This window comes from Antechinus flavipes, chromosome 3 (assembly GCF_016432865.1).
Source record: "Antechinus flavipes isolate AdamAnt ecotype Samford, QLD, Australia chromosome 3, AdamAnt_v2, whole genome shotgun sequence".
Lineage (NCBI taxonomy): Eukaryota > Metazoa > Chordata > Mammalia > Dasyuromorphia > Dasyuridae > Antechinus > Antechinus flavipes.
Window position 1 is genome coordinate 148,658,848 of NC_067400.1, and position 25,547 is coordinate 148,684,394.

General features: G+C 32.6%; 1 protein-coding gene and 1 pseudogene across 3 annotated transcripts in view; one reads left to right on the top strand and one right to left on the bottom strand.

The window, feature by feature from the left end:
- CLDN10 (claudin 10) overlaps positions 1-25,547 on the top strand; it is a 202,932-nt gene that overhangs the window by 91,886 nt on the left and 85,499 nt on the right. For all 3 annotated transcript variants that reach the window (XM_051984017.1, XM_051984019.1, XM_051984016.1), the window contains exons 2-3: positions 1,667-1,828; positions 1,918-1,999. In XM_051984017.1, coding sequence (XP_051839977.1) covers positions 1,667-1,828; positions 1,918-1,999 — 244 coding nt within the window. The remainder of the gene's footprint in view (positions 1-1,666; positions 1,829-1,917; positions 2,000-25,547) is intronic.
- Positions 8,331-9,149, bottom strand: LOC127553351 (E3 ubiquitin-protein ligase RNF170-like; annotated as a pseudogene).

Genomic DNA, 25,547 nt, shown 5'->3' on the forward strand with positions numbered 1-25,547 from the left:
CTTCTTCCCCCCACTCTCTCCCCTAGATGGCAGGTAGTCCAATATATGTTAAATATGTTAAAATATATGTTAAATCCAATATACCTTGTAAACTTTAAAATAAAAATTATGTAAAGAAAAAAGTAGACATCTGATTATCTTTGAAAACATATTTTTATAATACAATAAGTAGTGTGCTAAAAATAAGTAATGTGTTCCTTTTTCTATTTGAAGTGTCAATTGTCATTTGGGACACCTAAAGAGCGAATGTAGTTTGCATTAATAACTTGGATTTTACTTGTAACAGCATGGAGGAGAAATTAGGTTCACTGTTCATAAAGATTCCCTCTCTAGAAAGAGAAGCTCATCAGGACTTAGACAACAATTTACATTTGGATGGCCTTGAATTTTTTTGTAATTGGAGTTTCTTATAATAGCCTGTCCTATACTGATATGAAACTTTTGGTAGTATCTCCAATTCTATGACCTTCCCTTTGGCAGATTATTCTTGTCATAATTGGCCCAAATCTCTTTGTATCTCTCCCAGTACTTAATCCATCTATTGCTCATAGAAATGTAGGTGGAATCGGTCTGAATTCTTAAACATTTTAAGGCTAATACTTAATAAACTTTTCTTCAGTCCCTTCCCAATAGGAAGGAACTTCCTGATTCTTGAATTCAGTACTAGTCCCTATCAGAAAGGAAAGAAAATTCAAAGTGTGGTGGTTCTTGGAATAATTAAATGGTAAACAAATATATTACATATAACATATTGCTTCTCTTAAAGACTTTATTCATGGGTGTTCATTCATCTGTCACATGTAAGACACTGTTCTTTGTTGTAGGTTCAATAACATCAAACAATAAAAATTCATTAATTTGCATATTACTTATTACAATTTTGTGATAATTTGAACATTGCATAGGTATTTGCTTTTGTCTAGCTATGAAGAATAGGTTTACAAAGCAAATAATTACTGTAAATAAGATTTTAGCTGAAGTAATCAAATTGCTTATTAAGAGAACAAAATGTTTCCAAGCCACTCTCAAGCATTTTGAAATATCCATTCACATGTCAACTATGTTGGACAAATGACCTAATCTTTGTAGGTATCATTTCCTTTATTTATAAAGGAACAAGATCTAGACTATATAATTTTTGGTCCCTTATAGCACAGTATCCTATGACATTGTGAACTAATAATATATTAATTCCAAGTTATTCATCTCTATTTTAAAAAAAACAGATTCCATAAGGATTCCTACTAAATGAAAACCATAGATTATATCTAGTAATTGTGTCTGTGTGAAAATAATCAATTTTTTTTTGGTCTAGAACTTAAGGCTTGTCAGAGCCAAATGACCTTCCAATTAGTCTTAATTAAAGAAGTTTTACTAGAATTAGTTCTCTATGGGGCATAAGCCCTACAAACAAAACTTTCATATGTCAGAAACATCTTTTAATATGAGTAAGATTGAGGAAGAGTTTCAGGGTGTGGCATTGAAAAGAGTATTTCCAGTTTCTATTTTCTCACCATAAAATCAAAATGAGGAATTTTAACTATTGCAGTTATTCTTCCAGGAGACAAAATAGATCAACTCAAAATGGAGTTTTTGCAAAGGGAGGATTTACCTTTTCAAAATAACATAAATTGTAATATAAAAAAATGTCACATTGTAATTGCAGGTTATATCCAAGCATGCAGAGGATTGATGATTGCTGCTGTCAGTCTGGGATTTTTTGCCACCATATTTGCACTGTTTGGAATGAAGTGTACAAAAGTTGGAGGCTCAGATAAAGCCAAAGCTAAAATTGCTTTTTTGGCTGGAAGCGTGTTCATTGTTTCAGGTAAAGAGTAAATTTCCATCTATTTCATGAATGTAGTAAAACTGTTACCCTCATTCTAATGTTAGTATCTTCATTCTGGTATGTTCTAGGACTGTGTTCTATGACAGGCTGCTCCCTATATGCAAACAAAATCACAACTGAGTTCTTTGACCCTCTTTATGTTGAACAAAAGTAAGTACTCTTTTCTTTCACATATCTTAGAATACATCTATGAATATTCTGAAGAAACAAACATCTTAATGAATAATGAAAATTAGAGATGTTTGGTTATATGACTCAAGGCAAAGGATGTATTATAGAGAAGAAACTTAAAGCAGTAAGACTACATTTAATTCATTTATGAACTTTACATGTCTTTTCTTCAAATAGCACCAAATATAATCAGTCATTACATTGAACATTAGAAAATTGAAAATAATGAGAATTGCTCCTAAAAAAAAAAAGAGGGGAATTAGAAAGGAGCTAAAAATGGGGAAGAGAAAATGAAAAGAAATAACAATAGAAATTCAAAGTGGTGTTTCATAGAGGCCATCAACCTTTGTATATACCAGAAAGCTTTCTGTGGTTGTATTCATAGTTTCATCTATTAGTTTATCAAAATTGCTTTAAGTTTTAAAAATAATGTTTTCCTTTCCTCTCAACTGCATGTAAAAACATTTTTAAACATTTGTTGAGATTTTTGTTTTAAGTTCAGAATTCTATTTCTTCCCTGCCCAGATATAAGCAATCTGATATAGATTATACAAGTACAGCCATGTAAAACATTTCCATATTAGTCATTTTGTGTGAGAAAGAGAAAAAGAGAGAGAGAAGGAGAGAGGGAGGGAGAGAAGCAGGAAGGAAGGAAGGAAAGAAGGAAGGAATAGGAATAGGAAAGGAAGGAAGGAAGGAAGGAAACAAGAAAGAACAGGAGAAGAAAAGAAAGAAAGAAGGAAAGAAAAAAGAAAGAAAGAGAGAGAGAGAAAGGAGGGAGGGAGGGAGAGAAGGAAAGAAGAAAGGAAGGAAGAAATAAAAGGAAAGAAAAAGCAAGTGAAAAATCAGATGGTTCAGTCTGTATTTGGACATCTTTTTTTCTGGAGGTAGACAGCATTTTTCATCTGATAAATTTTTATTGTAAAGTTATATCTAATAAAAGTTTTTCAATTAATTTTTTTCAACTAAAAATTTATTTTCTTTCTCTCCCAACTCCTCTCATTGGGAAAAAAGGAAAACAAAATCACTGTAATAAGTATACAAAGAAAACAAATTCCTATACTGACTGTTTCCAAAAAATACATATCTAATTAATTAATCTTGAATCCATCACCTCTCTGTAAGGAGGTGGGTATCATTCTTCATAATTAGTCATCAGTAATCAGAGCTGATCATTACTTTGATCAGGTTAATTGAAACTTTCACAATTGTTCATTTTTACACAGTTGTTATAATATAAATTGTTCTCCAGATTCTGCTCAGTTTATCCTGACTCAGTTCTATGAATTATCCTTTATTTCTCCAAAACTGTTCTTTTCAAAGTTTCTTATTGGTACTATAATTTGTTCAGTCATTCCCCAGTTGATAGACACTTTTAGTTTCCAGTTTGAAATAGCTACAATAAACATTTTTTTGTATGGAGAAACTTTTCTTCTTTCTATGGAGGTATATGTATAGAGATGTAAAGAAATTCAACATTGCAGTTTTGCTTAAGTTCCTAAGAAACATAAAAAAGTTTTTTTTAAAAATCTCAATTGCAGAGGAATAACTGAATACCAGTGGGTTATTTATTGTCTTTGAACTGTAGGTTATTGATAGTTTTCTTAAATTATTAATCTAGATTTGGAAAATTCTAAACATACCAATGTGGAAGTAGAAAAATCACTGTAAAAGTATCCCTTATGTTTTGCTATAAAAACTGTTTTGCTTGATTTAAGAATATGCTTATACATAGATATATGAAGTGGCAGTGTAAAAATATGCAGGACTGCCTCCCCAGTTAGAATATTCTTTCTTATTTTATTCTACATATTTAAAAAACCCCAAAATATCTCCAAGTACTTGGAATTATACAGTACTTCTTGCATCCCATAGTTGGTGTGATTCTCATCCTAAAATTCTGGGAGACTAACTTTGTAGCACTTGTCACAGTTTAGGATGTGTGGTTTTTACCTATCAAAATCTCTCAGAATGTAACATTCTCTTCTTGATGACAGGAATCCAAAGTGTAATTTCATGTTAGTATACTATATACTGCAGAGAGGAAATGTATCTTGAAGGAAAGCTAAATGATTTTAGTGTTACTTGTTTTATTGAAAATAATCCTAGTTTTTTTTGTGTTGGGAAATGGAATTAATTATGAGTTCATATTGTCTTAATGTTTTTTCCCCCAAGAATAACTACTATTCTTTGTGATTTCCTCTTCTAGGACCTTCTACCTCACCATGACATTATCTTCCATTTTAGACATTTTCTTTTAAACTTCTTTAAACCATCCCCTTCAAAAAAAAAAACTCTTAAAAAAATCCAAACTGATACATAACACAAACTCTGTATGGAATTTGGAAAGTTAAATTTTCTGGAGACTAAAGTTCTGAATGAGATAAAAATAAACATTTTATAACTTAAAACATTATCTATGTTTTAGCTATTAATATTATATAAATATACTATTGTTTGACATTTTTAAGCAAAAATCTCCAGGTCTTAAAATGTCTTTGCTTACCTTAATATGAGATATCATGTATATTTTATAAGCATGTTATTGTTTTATATGTCCAACTTTTCAGGACCTCATTTAGGGTTTTCTTGGCAAAGATACTTGAGTGATTTGTTGTTCTTCTCTAGCTCATTTTATAGATAAGGAAACTGAGGCCAACAAGGTTAAAAGACATTACCAGGGTCACCCAGCTAGTAAATGTCAGAGATCAGATTTGAACACAGGAAGATGAATCTTCCCAACGCTAGGCTCTGCATTTATCCACTGAGTCAATTGGCTGCCTCCTACAAACTTATAGTTGTTATAAACTTATATATAATATTCTCCTTATGTGTCGCCACCTATTAATCTTTTCCTGGCAACAATTCCTTCATTGAGCTGTTTTTTTTTTTAATTGCGAATCTCCTCCTTGGAAAGTTACAGTGAATACAAGCATGTTTAGCATTGTCAGATAAACATAAATTAATGTTTAGCAAAGTCAGATTTTTCCAAGCCAAATTCTCTTGGCCATTATATGCTTGCTAATCTCATTTAATTTATTTTTGGAATTCTATATTTCTTTTCAGATTTCAACTAGACTAATCACTATAATTTTCTAACAAGTGAGGGATTTTTTCCATTTCTTATTGTGATGGTGTTTTTTGGATCTAGACTTGTGATTTCACTAGTGGAGTGAATTCCCAAAACAAAAATTTCATTCATTTATATAGATTATCAGTTCCTTTGTGATTTGTAGCCATTAAATCAATAAGTATTTTACTTAGCTAGTTACCAAGCATTTAGTAAGCACCTACTATGTATCAAGCACTTATTATGTGGCAGTTTTTTATGTCGTTTGTTGTTCAATTGTGTCCAACTCTTTATGACTTTAATAAGTATCTGAGGCTAGACTTGAACTTGGGAAAATGAATTCCTGACTCTTGGCCTGGCACTCTTTTCATTGCACCACCTAGGTGCTTACTTGATAAGTTGTCTTATAGTCTTACTGACTTTTACCTCTGTCACTAAAAGGTTAATCACCTTATTGAAGAATCACATAGTTGTGGCAGCTAGATGGGGTAATGAATAGAATGCTGAATCTGGAATAAAAAAGATCTGGGTTAAAATCCTGCAGCTGTGTGACCCTCGGAGACTGACCATCTCATCTAATGAGTTTCTTCATCTGTAAAACAGAAATTATAATACTTCTGAGGTTAAAATGAGATAATATTTGTAAAGTGTTTAACAAACCTTGAGTGTCATGTCAATACTAATATGAATATGTGCCAAATAGAAGGAGTTTTCCTCACTCTAAGGCTGGCATTCTATCCACTACGCCATTACGCAAACATTATCTCCGCTACAGATCATTTTTGTTTTCTTATATTCCTACATCCCTTTTTCTTTTTTTTTGAAATATGCAACTTTTATTTGAAAGAGCTGATTACTTTGCACATATAAATTCAAAGCTTAAACTGAAGTATTATTTCTCCATAAGACCACTGTAATATAGATATCCACATAATAATAAGTTATTCAAGTCTCTTTTGTTTTCTTGTTGCAATGATAAAGATTTATCACTGAAAAGCTGGAAATTGTAGTGGTTGCTATATCTGACCAATGGGCCAAGTTTGGGCAACTGTCTGGACTCTATCTTGCTCCTCAGATAATTGATGTATTTATTATTGTACTCCTGCAGGGCATTATATATAATCACTTTGATTTATATGATTTTTACCCTGACTCAAAGGAGTTAAAACTGTTTTCAAACAATGATTAAAAAGTAAAGCACTTAACTTAGTTGGAGTTAAATACATTAGATTTTTAAAAATCTCTTTATATCCATTGACAGAATTGAATGCAATGAACATAAGAAGGTCCATACATTTTTAAAATGTTCTTTTTTTTTTTAACATGATATAATTTCAAATATCATAATGCTTAAAATGCTATAAATTATGATTAAAATACTTTTATCCAGAATATTAAAATAAAACCAATGTTTATCAGAATTTTAATAATGGGTAGTATATGTAGAATATACATACTGAAAATTTCCTCCCTCTCCCCAGGCAATTGGGGTTAAATGACTTGCCTAGGGTCACACAGCCAGGAAGTGTTAAGTGTCCGAGGGCAGATTTGAGCTCAGGTCCTCCTGACTTCAGGGCTGGTGCTCTATCCACAGCACCGTCTGGCTGCCCCAAAGCTTCCTTCTTTCACAGGAAACTTCAATTTTGTACCCCAAGTCATATTTATTTTTGATTTGAAGGACTCCAGAATCCCTCAGTTTAATAAATGTTAGGTATAGCAAAAATTCTCATTGCTGCTATTCCTTTTTCTGATGAGTCATTGTAAGAATTAAGGTTTTATAAACAATAGTGAGAAAGTATCTGGTCTATAGAGACTCATACCAAAATTATCCTATAGAAATAGAAATGAAGACTGTATTAAAACACTTCCAAAAATCTATTCTGGTCTTTTGCCCTAAATATTTCCTACCTAAATATAATATGTACAGCTTGTCACTTTTTATTTCTCTTTTCTTCTGCCTTAGACAGAAACAATTATTGTCCTCCAGCACAGAAAAAACTAACACAAGGCCATTATTGTTGACATTTTAGAGTCAATACCAAGTTAATGTTTGTTTCTGAATTAATTGCAATGGGGATTAAAATGAGAAATAGGATTTTCTGATTATTTCCCTCTTGATGCCAAGGACAGTATTACATATAGTTAGAGTTCAATAAATTCATCAATAAGGATAATAATTTTCATTATCTGTCATTGCTGATTCATTAGGAACTAGCTGTCACAGCATACAGTTATTCTGACAAAGCTAAATAACTGTGCCAGGTTAAATCAATTGAGGAATTTTAAGATTACATGTTAACTCCCAGGAAAAGAAATATTCTTCTCATTCACTCTGTCATGTCACTAATCCATAATATATCCCAAGCTTGAACTGAATGAATCAGAAGGTTTTCTTCTGGTAACATGTAATTAGTATTGTTTATAATTCAGTTATAAGTTTTATAATCGGTTTGTGAAAGTTGCCTTTATTCCTGTAGAATTGATCCAACTACAATCATTTAGTCATTTCATTCAGCTTCCTGGATTCAGTTTTCTCTTTTCAAATTATTTGATTATCCTTTGAAAAGATCAAGTTATTAATTTAATTATAATTATTAATAATAAATGTTTTCATTGAGAAGAAACATATGTTTTGTTCAACCAACAAAGATTTAGTGAGTGCTTACTATTTGTAAGGCATTGCATTAGGCTATGAAATTTGGAATTAAAAATTGTTTTATGTAAGCCAATGTATGAACTAAACGAGTCCTATGCAAGGTTAGAGCTTTAACTGAAAAACTGAAAAAACTTTAGCTGAAAAGAAATTATGCTGGAATGGAAAAGCAAAACAGTGTTGCAAATGCATAAAACATAGTAAATGCTAAAAGATACTTTTAAATTTTTATATAACATTTTACTACAGCAAGAAAATTATCTATTATAATATTTATACTTCATATAGGAAGGTAGTAGATAAATTGTATATTTAATAATAACTTTATCCACAACCAGTTTGGTTAGTTTTGAGGGATAGGTAAAGTCAAGTTGTAAAAATATTCATTTTCATTTAACCCCCCTCCCCATATAGTGACTTTTTCAGAAGATATTTTATACAGCTAGTTACTGAACAAATACACATTGCTTAGATGGTTATAAATCTAACTTCAGTTTTACAACTTTGGATACAATTCCAGATAGAAAAATTTCCTAAGGTGTTTTTGAACTTGCAAAATGATATTCAAGTATTTTGTTATGACTCTCTTAAATGGTTTTCCACATAAGTTCAAGCAACATTATTTTATTTAATCTGTTTAGCCTTTGTGTTAGTACTTCTCCATACACAATGGAGGTAAATGTATATAAGCAATAAAGAGATGACAAAGAAATCATCTAGAAATCCTAGAATTCCATACAAGGTTTCAGAAACAAAATCCAAGGTTGATATCAGATAGAAAAAAGCCCCCACTAAACAAAATAATATTTCAATGTGGAACATTCAGAAAAGGTTCTGTACTAAAAACATTTCCCTGAATGTATGTCTCAGTAAAGTGGGCAGATCCATAATTCTTTCCACAATCGATCTGGGTTTTCCTGAGAATCTTCGATTATAGTCATTAATATCTTGATACAATTCTGAGACATCCTAAACCTGACTACCTTCACCAAATACTGATAAAATTAAGGTAACTGTTTGTTTATAGATTTGACAACTAATGGTCCCAAGTATGAACCATATCATCAATATGCATTAAAGCAGGTAACACAAAAAAGATGTCAACAGTTTATTTCAAAAGGAAGAGAAGTCTGATGTAAATAAATTGGACAGAACATATCGGTGTAGGAATTGTTGTCAAGCAACAGCAAGTGCATCCTACTGATCTGTCTGAGGTTGTTACTGAAGTACCCATACTCGCTCTTGTTTATCAGGGTGAATGTTTTGTTCTGTATTTCTTAAAAGAATCTATATCAGTGTAGCAGTGAGAGCAAATAGGTAACTGCCACAAGGACTTGGTCACTTACTCCTTCTATAATTGAATCATCCAGTTTCAGACTTTCAATTCCAGATTGATGTTTGTCCATTCCAATTCAGGTATCAGTAATCACCCAGAGAGGCCTTTAACATATTTCTTCTCATTTGTGTGGGCAGATACACAAAGGAACACTGAGAAAGCAAAGATGGAATCTAACTCATTCCATTTTCTTCTGTTGGGGTTTTTGTATACTAGTGTTAAATGTTTATGCTGGGATTTTAGTACAGATCATAAGTGATGGAGTTTTAGAGTTAGGAAGAATGTTCAAGATTTATCTAGTCCAACTTCATCATTTTACAGATAAGGAAACTTCTCTAAAGGATTTAAGTGACTTGCTCAAAACCATATGGCAAATTAAGGCAGTACATGGAGATCAAATGCATATCTCCTGTTTGGCTTTCAGTTCAGAGATATAATAGAAACACTATATGATATTAGTTCTCATTAACCCCACATATCACACTGTTGGTTTCTTTCAAAGCTTTTCTTTGAAATTGCTTCAAATATCTGATACCTATAGATTACTTTGGTACAACAAAATAGTTACTTAACTTTGTGTGAAATGAAGCACTACATATTAATTAATAAAATTACTAAATTATACCAATTTATATAATTATACATTATACAAATTCAAAATTATTCTATAACATTTATTTTAAACTATTAATAAAATTTAGAAATTATCTATGTAGTTCTTACGCAAAAGGTGCAAGGAATTCTAAAAATCTGAAAACTGTTCAACAAACTCAAGGACTCAGTTGCATTTATTAAATGTCTATTATATACATAGTCTGGTGAATTGCTATTCCAGAATTTTGATGGATGGAATAGAAGAACAGGTGTGTAAAATCCATAGGTAACCCCTATACCTTTAAGTATCAGTTGTATCGCCCTTCAGAGGGGATAACTGTTCTTCCTTTCCCTGTTCCTTCACTCTAATGAAGGTATTTATGAGCATGGAAATGCCTAAACTTCAGAGACAGAAAAAGCAGGAAGAATCAATATACTGTTAAGTTATAGTCCGAGGCGGGGGTGGGGTGGGGGGGAATGAAGCAAAACAATGGCCTGGAACTACTTTATGAACAGTCATATCCCAAGGAATTTTCTATGGATCTGTGATTTCATTGATGTGGTTACAGCTGTAAATTACAAACCATCCATGCCTTCTGATCTTGTGAAATTCTTGTCCATATTTTCCCAAAAGTCCATTATAGAGATTCTCTCTATAATGCTACAGATTTTCCTCTGATTCTCTTAATATATTATGGATACTGGTGTAGCACGTAGGCTATGACCTGTTAATCCCTTACTCTTTCCATATATCTTACACACTTCATTTTTTTAGTCATACATACAGCTAAAATTCTTCTTTTTGGAATAAGCTTTTTCTGATACTACTAAATGCTATGTATGTATGTATATGTATATGTGTGTCTATATATACACACATTTATGTAATCATTTGGTTATCTGTTATCCTTTATGTATCTTGTTTCTACATAATTGTTTACATATTGATTCTCCTCAAGACACTGAAATTCCTCAAAACAAGGATTCTCTCTTGCTTTTTTTTTGTATTCCTAGAATTTAGCATAGTGTCCCATTTACACATTAACAAATGTTTATTGACTATTATTTCCTCAATTAAAATTGTGAATATTAAAAGAAGAGGGACTCTTACTTTTCTACTTGTATCTTCAGTCCTTAGAAAAGAGCTTGACACATATTAATAAATGCTTCATTTGTTCACATATTATATCTCATGATTTATCATGAATAATTCATTATTGATAGAATGCTGACACCTATTTACAATCACTACTCATTCCATTTCTCTGTGAGACACATTATTCTGAGATAGTGTTCTCTGACTTTGGCCCATAAAGCAACATCAAGAGAATATTTTAATATTTTGATGGATCCACAATTTCTCATTTTGTATAATTCTTGTTCATGTCCTTTTGTAATTTTTTCAGAAAGGATCTACTCAACATACTGGAAGACTTCCTCTGGGTCTTTTAACATTTAGTGATGATGTTTGAAGAGAACTTTAATATCATAGGTGAAGGGGTCTCCTGGAGAGGAATTTCCTTTACCAAAGCAAATTAGCATCCTCTCTAAAACTTATAAATGAAGAAAGAAATTAATGGAAAAGCATTTGCTAAGAGCTTTCTATGTGTCAGGCACTGTAATAAGTATTACAAAAGAAAAAAAAAGGATATAATCTCTAATCAAAAGGAACTTATATTCTAATTGAAAAAGGGGAGCCATAGTGGAGTAAGTTGACACATCCTATCTAGGAACAATGAGAGAATTGATTTGAATTTAATTTATGATTCCAGAAGTGGGTGATGAAATTAGGAGAAGGATGATAAGGAAAAAAGAATTTCAAAGAGGCAAAGCAGCTAGTGAGGAAGAGAGGGTTGGATAGTTGGAAATGAAGTAAAACCCAGTAGGAGCTTTTCCTGAATTAGCAACTCTGGAAAGGAAGTCATCAGTCAGGAGAATAGTGCAACAGGATGAAATTTTCTCCAGTTTGGGAAGGTGGTTATAGAAGAGGAAGAGAAAGCCAGAGAATCTAAGACTTAGAGGCTTACAGAATTGTCTAAGACACCAAGAATTCAAATGTTGTCCATGAGAGCATAAAGCCAGTATGTGTCACAGATTCTCATCTTGAACTCAGGAATTCTTGACTCTAATGCCAGCTTTCTAGACTCTATACTGAGCCACTTCTGCCGATCCTGTCATTTCACAAAGGAAAAAAAAAAAAATAAGTTAGAAAAGTTAAATGACTTGTCCAAACTGACATAACCAGGTAGTAGCATTATATAGATTAGGTACCTTTGACTCTCAATCCAGTGTCCTTTCCATTATGTCATATCTTTCCATCTTCAGACACAGAGAAAAAGTGGAGACTATAGTGCACTGTCTCCAGAATAGTATAAAATATGCTATTGTCTGCTTTCTCATTTCTCTCATGGATGGAAGCAAGGTTAGGTAACAATAGCATTACAAGGTTCTATAATTTACCTAGACTTGAGGAGGTCCTAGGGATAAAGGAGGAAAGAAAGTGATTATTTTCCATCTTAATAGTACTCTTCTATTTGCACATTAACATAGATAAGCTACCCAAAACAACTTTAGGAACAGTGTCCAAATCTGTATTTTCTTGGCTCTAGGGAACTCCTGTTGAATCTAATACCCATAAAGATCAGCAACATTTTAAAAGAGTTGTCTAGCAATATAATAGTTGGCCCAGGGTATTCCTGACTGCAAAGAAGTTGACTTCCTAATGTCCTGCATAATGCCTGAAGATAATAGAGCTGAGATAGTAGAGGTAAAAATACAAAAAAAAAAAAAATATGGCTTTATTATCAGACTGTTTATATTTAAGTTAATGGTTTTTATTCTTCAATTCCACCCTGTACTGGAGAAGATCTGTCCTTTACATTAATTTTTGGATTCTTTTTTTTATTGAAGAATTTTGATATGAGTAAATTTTTGAATTTTGATATTTCACTATGCGATTTTATTTTTTCTTTCATTTTGCTTCCTTCCTTTTATTATGCACTATCCTTCTGCCTTATCATTCCAATATATCCACATCAATAATACTCAGTGCCTTGAAAAATATTTCTCAATTCTTTCCTTTAGGCTGTTTGAAATTAACTTCCTTCTCTTTGCCAAAAACAAAAAAACTCCAACCAAACCACAATGTCCCCCAAAAAGTCAACAAAATTTCCTTCCTAAATCTTATAATAACAGATACCTCTGAATATGATTCATCCATTCCAAAGTGTTGAAACAAATTACATTATGCCCACTATCAATTAGTAGTCCAAACCACATTCCTGAAAGTCTTCTGTTGTTTTTCTTTCTTTCTTTCTTTTTCTTTCTTTCTTTCTTCTTTCTTTCTTTCTTTTTTCTTTCTTTCTTTCTTTCTTTCTTTCTTTCTTTCTTTTTCTTTCTTTCTTTCTTTCTTTCTTTTCTTTCTTTCTTTCTTTCTTTCTTTTGTTCGTTCTTTCTTTCGTTCTTTCTTTCATTCTTTCTTTCTCTCTTTCTTTCTTTCTGAAAACTATTCCAGGAAGTAATTAATTGACATCAATAAACTTTCCCGAATCATACCTCCTTTCTCAATGTAATCCTCTTTCCTTCCCTTTCAATTGTTTTTTTTAAGTTCATTGAGACATAAAAACAACACTTCCAAGTCTTGTCTAACTAGACTCCTTCTATAGTAGGGTTCTGAGGAGACACATGTGTCATCTTCCCATATTAGAATATAAGCAGTTTATCCTCCTTTTGTCTGTTATCACCATTCATTCATGTTTAACTTTTTATGTTTCTTTTAATTTCTATATTTCTACTTCAAAGTTTCTTTGAAAGTCTGATCTTTTCAAGAAAAGTGTTTGAGAGTCTTCTATTTCATTGAAGATCCATTCCCCTCCCTGCCACCTGATAGGATTAGACTCACTTTTGTTGGATGAGTTATTTTTGACTGTAAGCCTATATTCTTTGTCTTCTGGAATAATGTATTTCAAGCTCTACACTTCTTTATATTTGTTGTTGTTGTTGTTCAGTCATTTCAGTATTGTTTTTGTGACCCCACTTATGGTTTTCTTGACAAAGATATTTAAATGGTTTGCCATTTCCTTCTTCAGCTCATTTTACAATTGAGGATCCTGAGGCAGACACGGTTAAATAACTCACCCAGGGTCATATAACTACTAAGTGTCTGAAGCCAGATTTGAATTTACAACAATGAGTCTTCCTAATTCCAAGTTTAGTGCTCTATCTTCTGTGCCAACTAACTGTCTATCACAGGTTCATCTGATATTGAACCTAGGACTTGTTTCACCCAATGAGAAAATCATGGTGGGTCCTAAATCATGTGATTCTAATTGTGACTTCTTAATACTTTAATTTTTTCTTTCTGGCTGTTTGCACTCTTTTTTTCTTTGATCTAGAAACTCTGGATTTTGGTTATCATATTATTGGAAGGTTTTATTTTGGGATTTCTTAAGGAAGCAACCAATAGATTCTAGTTTCACATTTAAGAAATCTGGGTAGCTGATTTCTTGAAATATGATGTCTATTTCTTTTTCTTCTTAAATTTTTTCCCCTCAATCTGTTTTCAAGGTCATTTTTGTTTTTGTTATATTTAGATTATCTTCTATTTTTTCTTTTTGTCTTTGTTTTTATGTCCTTATTAAATCATTAGCTTCTACATGGTTTATTCTAATTTTCAGGGAGTTTATTGCTTGAGCAAAGGTTTGAATCGTTTAAGTCAAATTAATTCAATTTCCAATTCTTTCTTCTATAACTCTATAACTTTTCCATTTTTTTACTTCGAGCTTTCTAATTTCATTGATAAAATATTAAAAAAAACTCATTGTAACTATTGCTTCATCTCTTTTTGAAATCCTAATTGAAATTGTGTTCATGTTGTTTGGAATATTCTTCTTCTTTTAGTAACTTTCAGATAGGTCTCTTCCCTTTTTAAAATCAATCAGATAAAGGTATAGATAGCATGATTTTCAAATATTGATAGACTACAATATTGAGTGAAATATAATATAAAAATCAATGGAAATAAATGTTAAATTCTTCACTTGTGCAAGTCTTATTTGGATATTTGTGAGTTAACATGTAGAATAACCAAAGTAGTGAAAGAATTAAAGAATCAATTGAAGGAACTAGAGATATTTATCCTAAAGGAGAAGAGAAGGAGAGCATGATAATTATTATCAAATATCTATGGGGGAAGGATTGAAATTATTCTATTGACCTTAAAGAGCAAAGATTTGAAATTGCAGAACAATAATTTAGATCTCCAACTAAGGACATCTTTCCCTCCCAAAATAAAATAAACTCTCTTAGGAGGTAGGAACTTCCCTTTCAGTGGAATGTTCAAGCAAATGCTAGATGAACACTTGCTGTTATTGTTCTTGAAGAGGACTAAAGACAGGGAGTGGTGTTTTGGCTCCATTGAATTGGATTTAAGTGAGGCAAAGCTGTATAGAGTCAGTCTCTCCTCCAGAGTCTTCAGAAGACAATGGCAAAAGGTAGATCAGGATTATTTATGATGGTCCTGGGTACAATTGGAAACTTTGGCCTTTTTAAGCTGAGATTTTTCCTAGATCTCAATTTGTCTGAAGCAGCACATATTTAGTAATTAAAGTCTAGGTAAGAACTGAGGCAAAAGAAGACCTAGTTTGCCTTCATAAAAGAATCAGTGTGGGAAAGGAACACCCTTAGAGTTTCTGGCCAAAATAGAAACAGTTGTTACTACTTGCAAGTAGGATGTAGGGAGGTTATTGTTCAGGTTTCAATTGATTTGATGTCTTCAGAGAGTTTTCCCAAGATTCTGTGGTTTGGAGATGTCGTCTTCTAGAATATTACATACATAAAGGTGGCAGCAACAATGAAATAGGGAGAAATGATACTTGCCCTAAAATATGATAAGCAAGTAGAACCATAGAATTTTTGAATTGGAAGGAATGATAAAGTAAGGTTTTTTAATTTTTTTTCCATTTATGACCTCTTTTTGTCCAAGAAATTTTTTCATGACCCTAAGTGTATAGGTATATGTAGTAGGTATACAAATCAAACATTTACTGATAATCATAATTTCACACATTCCCTCACATTCAGTTACAAGATCCCATATGGGGTTGTAAACCACAGTTTAAGAAGAGTATCTATTAAATATTCTGTGCAAAGCACTGTGCTGATGTAAATAGGAAAAGTGTGGCAATTCCTGCTCTCAGGGAGTTTACATTGTAATACAGGAGGCAACATGCATATATGACATGGTTTCATGTATAAAATAGAAAGATCTAGTATTCCTGACTGTGTAGCAGCAAAGCAAAAAAGGACACTTTCTGATGTTGAATTATTTCATAGGGCCGAGGACTGTGGTGACAAGAAATACTTTCTGTGTATCTTTAGTCACTGTGGCTCCAGCATCCAAAGAACCATTAGCCAGGCTGCAGCTCCACAGGGCTTGTTTCCTGGAATCATGACTGTGGGCCTTAGGCAAGCAGGCCTGATGGTTTGGAGATTGGGTATTGGCTTTACTTGTCCCTCAGAGGCAGTTGGTGTAGGCAGGAAATGTAGGCTTCCTTTCCACAGCAATTTCTCCCCTTACTTAAGGCTATGAGGGTCAATCCAGAAGCAGAGCTCAGTGGTCTGAGGAAAATTCTATTCCCAGAGTCTTCCTTTGCAATTTTGATTTGCCAGATCCATGCCATTCTCATCTCTTCTTCAGGATACCTTGCTTTTTCAGCCTGCCTGCTCTGAAGCAGGTGAAGAGTGTTGGACAGCAGATGATGGGGACAGCAGATGAAGGGGACAGTAGATGATGTGCCCCATCCTTACCAAACTTACTTTCCCAGATTATGGCTACTAGGGAGGATTAAAAACAGGAGTAGTGGTCTAGTGATTCCAGGTCTTCATAGGCTTCCCCACCATTTGGTGACAGTTGGTCAGGAAGTATTGATAGGGACAAGTTTAGAAGTAATCTAAGATCACATGGTTCATTTCCCTCATTTTAAAGACAAAGAAACTAAGATTCATGTCTGGAATTACATTGGTCACTCATTTAATTAGCCCCTGATGTAAGTGCTTTGAAAATTCCCAGTTTCAATTACTACTCTCAATCTATTAATTACTACTCTCAAGATCTATTTTAGATTAATCATTTAAACATATTGTCCCATTTGTGACAGTTGTTGTTGCTGTTCTATTTCAGTCATGTCTTTCTCTTTGAGACCCCATTTGGGGTTTTCTTGGCAAAAATACTGGAGTGCTTTACTATTTCCTTCTCCAGTTCATTTTATAACTGAAACTGAGACAAATAGAGTTCAGTGACTTGGCCAGGATTTTCCAGCAAGTAGATGCCTAAGATCAGATTTGAACTCAGATCTTTCTGACTCTAGGCCTATTGCTCTGTACTACCTACTTGCTCCTAGCATAACTCAAGATAAATTTAATTCTCAATTACATTAATGAATGACAGCAAAAAGATAGCTAGAAATAGCAAATTACTCCAAAACAACATATTTGACTTTGAAATTAGCTTACAAAAAATAGTTGATTAGGGGAAGTATCAGATTTTCATTATTAATTATATTTGACTTGGAGTCAGAGGTATGCTGCACCTTCTTCATACCAGCTCACACTATTAAATGGCCAGTGCAAACATACTTCAGAAATAAACAAAATTATAAATGAGGGCTTGGCTTATTGTTTTGTGGTATAAAAACTTTAATAAAGTAGTGAAAATGCATTAATAATGCAAATTAAACTTTAAGGTGTGTCCTACATGCATTTTGGAGGAGTCAATTGTTACAACATTTCCTAGTACACACCTGTTTAGAGATGATATTAAAGTTACTTCAACTATCACTAGAGAAGGCAAAATTTTTTCATAATTGTAATGTTTATCCCCAAAGGATACAACCACATGATAAGTTACTAATCATAATTATTAAGAAAAGAATGTACAAGTGTATGTTAATTCTGGCCATTAAAAAAGAAAATTAGTTATAAGTTCAAGACTTTATAATCCATGAATTTTTATAATAGTTCTTTCTTGAAGTGAATTACTTAGTGAATATTACTTAAAGAATTGAAATGATAGGAAGAACTTCTAAAGAAAAAGAAAAGCAATGAAACAACCACAGAGGTGCTTTATTTTATTTTTAAATGACTAGGCCAGGTTCACCCAGCTAGATAATGTAAATGTTCTGTCACCTGAGCTAGTGCCAGAATCTCCTGTAGCATACCTGCCCTTATAATAGTTCTGAGATTAATTTTTTCCTCATCAAAACAATACTATATTGATATACCCAAAATAGAGTTAGGGAATTATTGAAAATGGTAAATATTCTTAAAGACCTCATCATTTTGCATGTAAACATTCAATCAGTAAACAAGACTTATTAATTATCTCCTCATTTTCCAGGTATTCTGATAAATGATATGGAAACAATTTAAAAAATTGAAGCAATATTTATTTGCATTCTATTAGGGGAGAGAACATATACATGTATAAGTGTATAGATACAAAAGAGATAAGTAGAAATACAGTTACAAAATAAATTCAGTTAGTGAGAGAAAGAGTACCAGGTAGTCTTTGAGAGAGATACTGCATGCAAAAATGATTAAATATAAGTAGTATACTTTGAGTAATTATATGTAACATGGGCTCTCAAACATTCACAAATTTGATTCAAGATTTAAGTATCTTATATATTGGGTCATAGAAGGCTTTGTAAATGTCTATTTATCAGAAATTTCACTTTGTTTAGATAGGAATATTTTTTAAAAATGAATGCTGTTTATCCACTATACAAGCTGTTATATGCTAAAATTTGATCTTAAATGAATACATTTTTTATGAAAAGGTGATAATTGATCTGGAATCTCATTCAAATTTTCTACCAGTACAGATTGATATCTGCTCTGCATTTTATGGTCTTAGTAATCTAGAGCAGAGCTTCTTAAACATTTTCCACTTGTAACCCTTTTTTGCCTAAGGAATTTTATATGATCTTGGGGTATACAGATATATAAAATGGGTATAAAAAGCAAACATTTAGTGACAGCAAATCATAATTTTACACCTTCCCATATTCAGTTATGTGATCCCATTTGGAATTGCAACCACAGTTTCAGAAGCTTTGGGGTAGAGCACTGGATTTAGTGATCACCCAGCTTGTATATGAGTCACAGGTGTTATTTGAATCCAGACCTTCCTAATTCCATGACTATCCTCTATCTGTTATCTCATACTTTCCCACAAAATATTTTTATGGAATTTGTGCATTTGAGACATTTAATAAGACCATAGATCTAGGCTTAGAAGGAAGGGATCTTCATTGACTTAATTGATGGGGAAACAAAGGCCCAGAGAAGCGCAATGATTTGCTTAAAAACAAAAGCTAGTATCAGTGGCAAGATTTGAACTCATGCCTGCTGACTCCAGAGTCAGTGCTCTTTCCATCTTCCACCATCTATGACTGGTGCCTATACTGGTCAGAGCAAGCAGATAGTGACAAATATTCAAGTTGTTTCCTTCTATGTAGAAATATAGCCTTAGGTACTTGGAAAATATGCATTGTACTCTATTATTCTCAATACTTATAGACCTCTTGCTATTATCTTCCATTCCCATTTTTTCATATGTGTTCATAGACATTTACTTTAAGCTCATTTTTTCATATTTAGGAAAAAGGTGGTAATATTTATTTTGTAAAGAATATAAGGCTCCTTGGCCATTGTTCCATTTCTATGGTGGTGATAGACCCAGCTAGGTGAACTCCCCTTGGTGAGAACCAGGGGTGCTAGGAAAATACAAATTGCAGGGTGTTTTCTGTTTGTTCATGGAATGGAGATTTGTCGTGTCCCAGGAGAGCTTGAGAAAGGTTGAGTTTACAAATTATTCTTTTAAGAGATTTGCCTTTGGCATATATTTGGATAGATAGGATATTGTTAGAATGTAATTCTGTCTCCAAACAACCACCACAAAATCAGCTTTTGCAAAATACCATAAGCAAATAATTGGGAGTTGAGGTTGCTAGAGATTTATTTCTTTCAACAAAATGAAAAGAAGTTTCTGGAAGAAAAAAATCATCAAAAGACATAAAAGCCTTTGTTCATATTTGTAGTAAGAAAAGGGGTTGAAGTATACAGCACGGTTAAGATATATATTCTCATGTCTGACTCACCTTTTAAGAGAAGAAGGAAAAATCAGCAATGAATTAACATATTTAAAAGATTATTCTGGGTTTCTTCAACAGAATTCAAGCTAGTAAATATGGAATGATGCTGAATTTGAAACTGAATGCAAGATTGGTAGCCTGAAAGAAAATTCACGTTAATAAATAGGATCAAGGGATTCCAGTTTTGGAACTACAAAGGACTTTACCAGTTATCTAGGGTCCTGCTTCTTAAACTGTGATTCACAGATTCATATGGGGTTTCATAATTGAATGTGAGGGTCACAAAATTATGATTTATTATCCATAATTGTTTGACTTGTATTTTATATGTCCGGGGTCACATAAAAAATTTCATGGTCAAAAAGGGGTCACGAGAGGAAAATGTTTAAGAAACCCTGATTTAGACCAATTATAGGTGAATTAGTATCTTTAATCCAGTCCCATGATTTCACTGATAAAGGAGTTTTCAGTGAGGAAATTCCTTCTCCCAGATGACATCAATAGTCACTCTGTAACTTATGAGTCTTTAGAGAATTGGCTGGAGCATAAGGGAGAGCTAAAGAATAATGCTCAGTATTACATAATATGTGGCAGAAATGAGACCTACATCTAGGTCTTCCTGCTTCTGAGGCTAGTTCTTGCCTGGTGAGCAAGTGTACTTTAGTTCATTTGTGCCAATCTAATTATGCCAATAATCAAATCTAATTTAATACAATATAAAGCTGCTTTACTTTGCATTCATTAAATAGCATGTTTTAAATATTTCATTTTAACCAGTCATCTACTTTTGTGAACTGCCTCATACCACTCATACTACATAGGGTTAGAAGGATTATGAAACTCTCATTATCTGAACCCGGATATTTCTTTCAATCACATCTTTTACACAGGGACTATTCTTCTCATTCCTTAGAAGCAACTAGGTGGTTGAGTAGAGTTCTGGAGTCAGGAAAATCGGAATTCGAATTCAGTCTCAGACACTTAGCAGTGTAATTCTGGGCAAATCACTCAACCTTTTTCCATCTGCTTTCATTTGCTCCACAGTACAATAGAGATAATAACAGCACACCTATGTCCCAGAGCCTGGAGGATCAAATGAAATATTTGTAAAGTTTTTAGCACAATACCTGACACACAGTAGGTTCTTACTGAATAGTTGTTCCTTCTCCCCTCCTTTTCCCTTTCCCATTAGTGCCCCTGATATGTACTATTTGGGAAGTGATTCTGTGTCCAGTTCATTGCCAAGGATCACAGCTTTGATACTTCTCAATTGTGCATGAAGAATGAAAATGTTTAACAGTGTGCAAACTTAATTGCTTTTTTATTCTTTCAAGATGGAGTCAATGGTTTTGCCCTAATTTTTGTTTAAACTTAGATCTCAGGCTCATTCCTAAACTTTCAGAACTATTACTTTTCTCTGTCACCTTTGAATGATATATTTCCCTTAAGCTAATTATTCAGGAAGGTGAGGCAGCTAGAAATCAGCCAGAAACATTAATTGACATTCTCTTTGTGTACCGTACAATACAGAACGCTCTGCAAGATCTATATTCCCAGAAACAATGTAGGCCTAGAAAAATCCCAGCCAGGCCATCCTGATTATTCTGTGGTGGATTGTAAATTCCTTAATCCTTTACCCACTTCCACAGAAAAACTTGCTTCCTATTCCAACTTGGGAGTACTACCGGTGTTACCCCAGTTACAGCCACTACATTTCTTTCTGATCTCACTTTCAAATCAGGAAAACAGGCTGCTGGTTAGGGAAGGAGTACAGGGAGATAGGATCGGCCCTGCCCTTCTCAGAACCACAGGATTAGACTATTTTGAAGGATTCCTCTCACCCATTAATAACAGTAGCAATACAGACTGACCAGGTCAACTCCTGGGAACTGGATAGCTGCTTGACAATGTGACACTCAGAAGTATAAAAGTGTGAGAAGGGCGGAAGGCTAAGACCAGAATCAAGGTTTGATGGGGGTGAGATTGCTACATGAAGAAGGAATCTGGAAATCCCCTCTATCTTTTGCTTTTTGCCTCCTCTAGTTCCTTTCCTTTCTTTGCTGTGCCCTCTCCACTTCTCTTTTCTACCTTTCTTTTTTCCTCACTCATTCATCATCCAAAGAATAATGAGAGTTAGCATTTACTTAGTGCTCTAAGGTTTGCAAAAGTACTTTACATATGTTATTTCATTTGATCATCACAATAAACTTTTGAAGTAGATAAAAATGATTATCCTCATTTTAAGGATGAGAAAACAGCCTAAAAGAGCTTAAATGAATTGCCCAGATTCACATAGCTAAGTGTTTAAGGCAGGATTTGAATTCAGATCTCTCTGATTCTGTGATATTAAATTCCTCAATTTTTCTAGTGATAATATTTTTCTTTGTTTTGACAAGTGGGCGATAGCAGAGTAGGTCCATATGGTTTTGTGTCTTGTCTGGATAGTCTTTGGGTCAAAAAGAAAATCTTGTTTTATTCTGGTCAGATGTGAAAACAGATATAGTCACTTGAAATTATATATATTTCCATATATGTGAAAACAGATATAGTCACTTGAAATTATATATATTTCCATATATGTGAAAACAGATATAGTCACTTGAAATTATATATATTTCCATATATATATATATATATACATACATTTGCCTAATTGATTCACCATCGTCCTCATCACAACAACTTTTCTAAACTTTTTCTTCTCTCTTCCCATAGCTTCTTCTTCCCCACCTTCTAGGCTGGGAATCTTGCCGCATATTTCAAAAGAAAAAAAAAAAAGAAACCATTTACAGAGAGCTCTCTTTTCCCTTTTCCCTCATCTCATATTATTCAGATACTTTTTACCAGTATTTGTTCTTTTACCACTTCATACCTCTATTTCACATGAAGAAAGGAGTCTTTTCCCTGCCAAAGCAAACCCCTCTCTCTATATGCACAAAAGATCCCATTCATTCTGTCTTCTCTAGCAGATTTCTCTATATTATCATCTCTGCTCTCATTCATTTTAAATCATGCTTCTTTTGCTTCCTTTAAACATGCCCATATCTTTAATTGATCCATCCACACCTTCTAGTTATTTTTCTATTCCTTCATTTTGTGGCTAAATTCCTTAGAAGACTGTTTGCAGTAGATGGCTCCTACTCTTTTCTGACTTCCAATCTAAAAATTCAACAAAAATTCTTTCTCTAAAGTGACTAATGATCTTTTAATTGCAAGATTTGATGGCCTTTTCTCAGTCTTCATCTTTCTTGATCACTGTAGCTTATGACACTATCTTTTCTCTTGGATCATATTTCCCTTCTGTATTTAAAAAAAATGTATTTTTATTTTTATTTCTAAATTCTCTTCCTCCACCCATCCCCTCACTGGAGAAGGCAAGAAATACAATACTCATCATAAATATGAAGTCATGTAAAACATATTTCTACATTATATATATATATATAATATTATTAATAATAAATTAAGAAAAATAAAGTGAAAAAATTATTCTTTAATCTTCACTCAAAGTTCTTCAGTTCTCTCTAGAGAGTGCATATCATTTTTATCACAAGTCCTTTGAAATTGTCATGGATTCTTGTATGAATCAGAGTAGCTAAGTCTTTTGTGGTTGATTCTTGTTAGAATATTACTATTATTGTGCTCAGTGTACTTCTAGTTTTGTTCACTTCATATGTCATCATCTCATATAACATTTCCTATGATTTTCTGAAACCATTCCCTTCATCATTTCTTATAGCACAAATAGAACTGTATTGTAATCACATATGATAACATGTTTGGCCATTCTCAGTTAATAAACATTCCCCTGATTTCCAATTCGTTGCCACCATGAAAAATCTGCTGTATTTTTGTACACATACGTCCTTTTTCTTTTTCTTTGTTCTTTTGAAGTATAGACCTGATAGTAATATTGTTAAGTCAAAGGGTATCCACAATTCTATACCTCTTTGCACATAGTTTCAAACTGCTCTCCAGAATGGTTGGGCCATTTTACAACTCCACCAATAGTTCAATAACATGCCTATTTTTTCACATCCCCTCCAGCAACTTATTTTCCTTTCTTGTCATGTTAACCAATCTGATGGGATGAATCTGTGAGTTGTTTTAATTTGCATTTCTCTATTAGTAATTTAGAGCATTTTTTCACATTACTATAATTATATATTACTTTGATTTCTTCTGAGAACTGTTTGTTCATATCCTTTGACCATTTATCAACTGGGGAGTGGTGCATATTATAAATTTAACTCAGTTTTCTATATAGTTTATAAGTGAGGCCTTTTTAGAGAAACTTGCTGGAAAATTTCTCCCCAGTTTTTTTGCTTTCCTTCTAAACTTGGCTGCATTGATTTTGTTTATATGAAAACTTTTTATCCATTTTGCATCTTGTGATCCTCTCTCTTATTTTTTGGGTTGTGAATTCTTTTCTTATCTATACATAAGTAATTTTTTTTCATACTCACCCTAATTGCTTATGCTGTCACCCTTTATATCTAAATCACGTATGCATTTTGAATCTATCTTGGTATATGGTATGGGATGTTTATTTATGCTTAGTTTTTGCCAGACTGCTTTACAGTTTTCACAGAAGTTTTTGTCAAATAGTGAATTCTTGCTTCAATATCTTAAATCTTTGGGTTTATCAAACACTAGGTGATGTGGTCATTTCCTTTTGAATATTAAGTACCAAATCTATTCCATTGATCAAGTACTCTTTATTATCCAGATTGCTTTGACAATTATCACTTTGAAGTATATTTAGAGATTTTGTACCATAAGACTGCTTTCCTTCCCATTTTTCATTGATTCTTTTATTTTATTTTTTTACCTTTCCCCTTTATGGATTTTATTATTATTTGTTTAACTCTATTGGTATGTACTGAATAAATTAATTTAAGTAGAATTGTTACTTTATTATATTGGATCGGCCTGCATATGAGCAATTAATTATTTAAATCTGTCTTCATGCGAAAAGTGTTTTGTGATTGTGTTCATATAGTTTCTGAGTGTGTCTTTGCAGGTCAACTCCCAAGTATTTTATATTGAAAAGGCTTCTAGTTTATCCCTACTACAAATAATACTTGCTTTTGGTTTTGCTTAGATACTACTTATCATTTTTAGAAATACTCCATTTACTTGTATGTTTTCTATTGTTTATTTTTTTAAAAATAGGAATGGATGTCATGTTTTGTCAAAATCTTTTCTAGCATCTACTGATATAATCCTTATTTGTTTATTTTTTTTTACTATTTTTATATGATCAGCTGTGATTACAGTTTTCCTAAAATTAAACCAACCATTCTTGATATAAATCCAGCCTAGTAATACAGTATGATCTTTATAATTTATCATTATAATCTCCTTGCTAGTATTTTAATAAAAATGTCTATAACAATATCTGTTGGGATATTAGGCTATAATTTTCTTTCTTTTTTGCTTTTCCTGATTTAGGTATCAAAACCATATTTGTAATATAGAAAAAATCTAATAGGATTCCTTCTTTGCCTGTTTTTTTCAAATAGTTTACACAATATTAGAATTAATTGTTTTTTTTACATGTTAATAGAATTTGCTTATAAATCCATATGACCTGCAGGGATATTTTTCCCCATAAGGACTTCATTTATGGCTTATTCATTTTTCTACATTAATGTTATTTAAGAATTATATTTCTTCTTAATATGGGCAATTTGTATTTTTATAAACATTCATTTCAT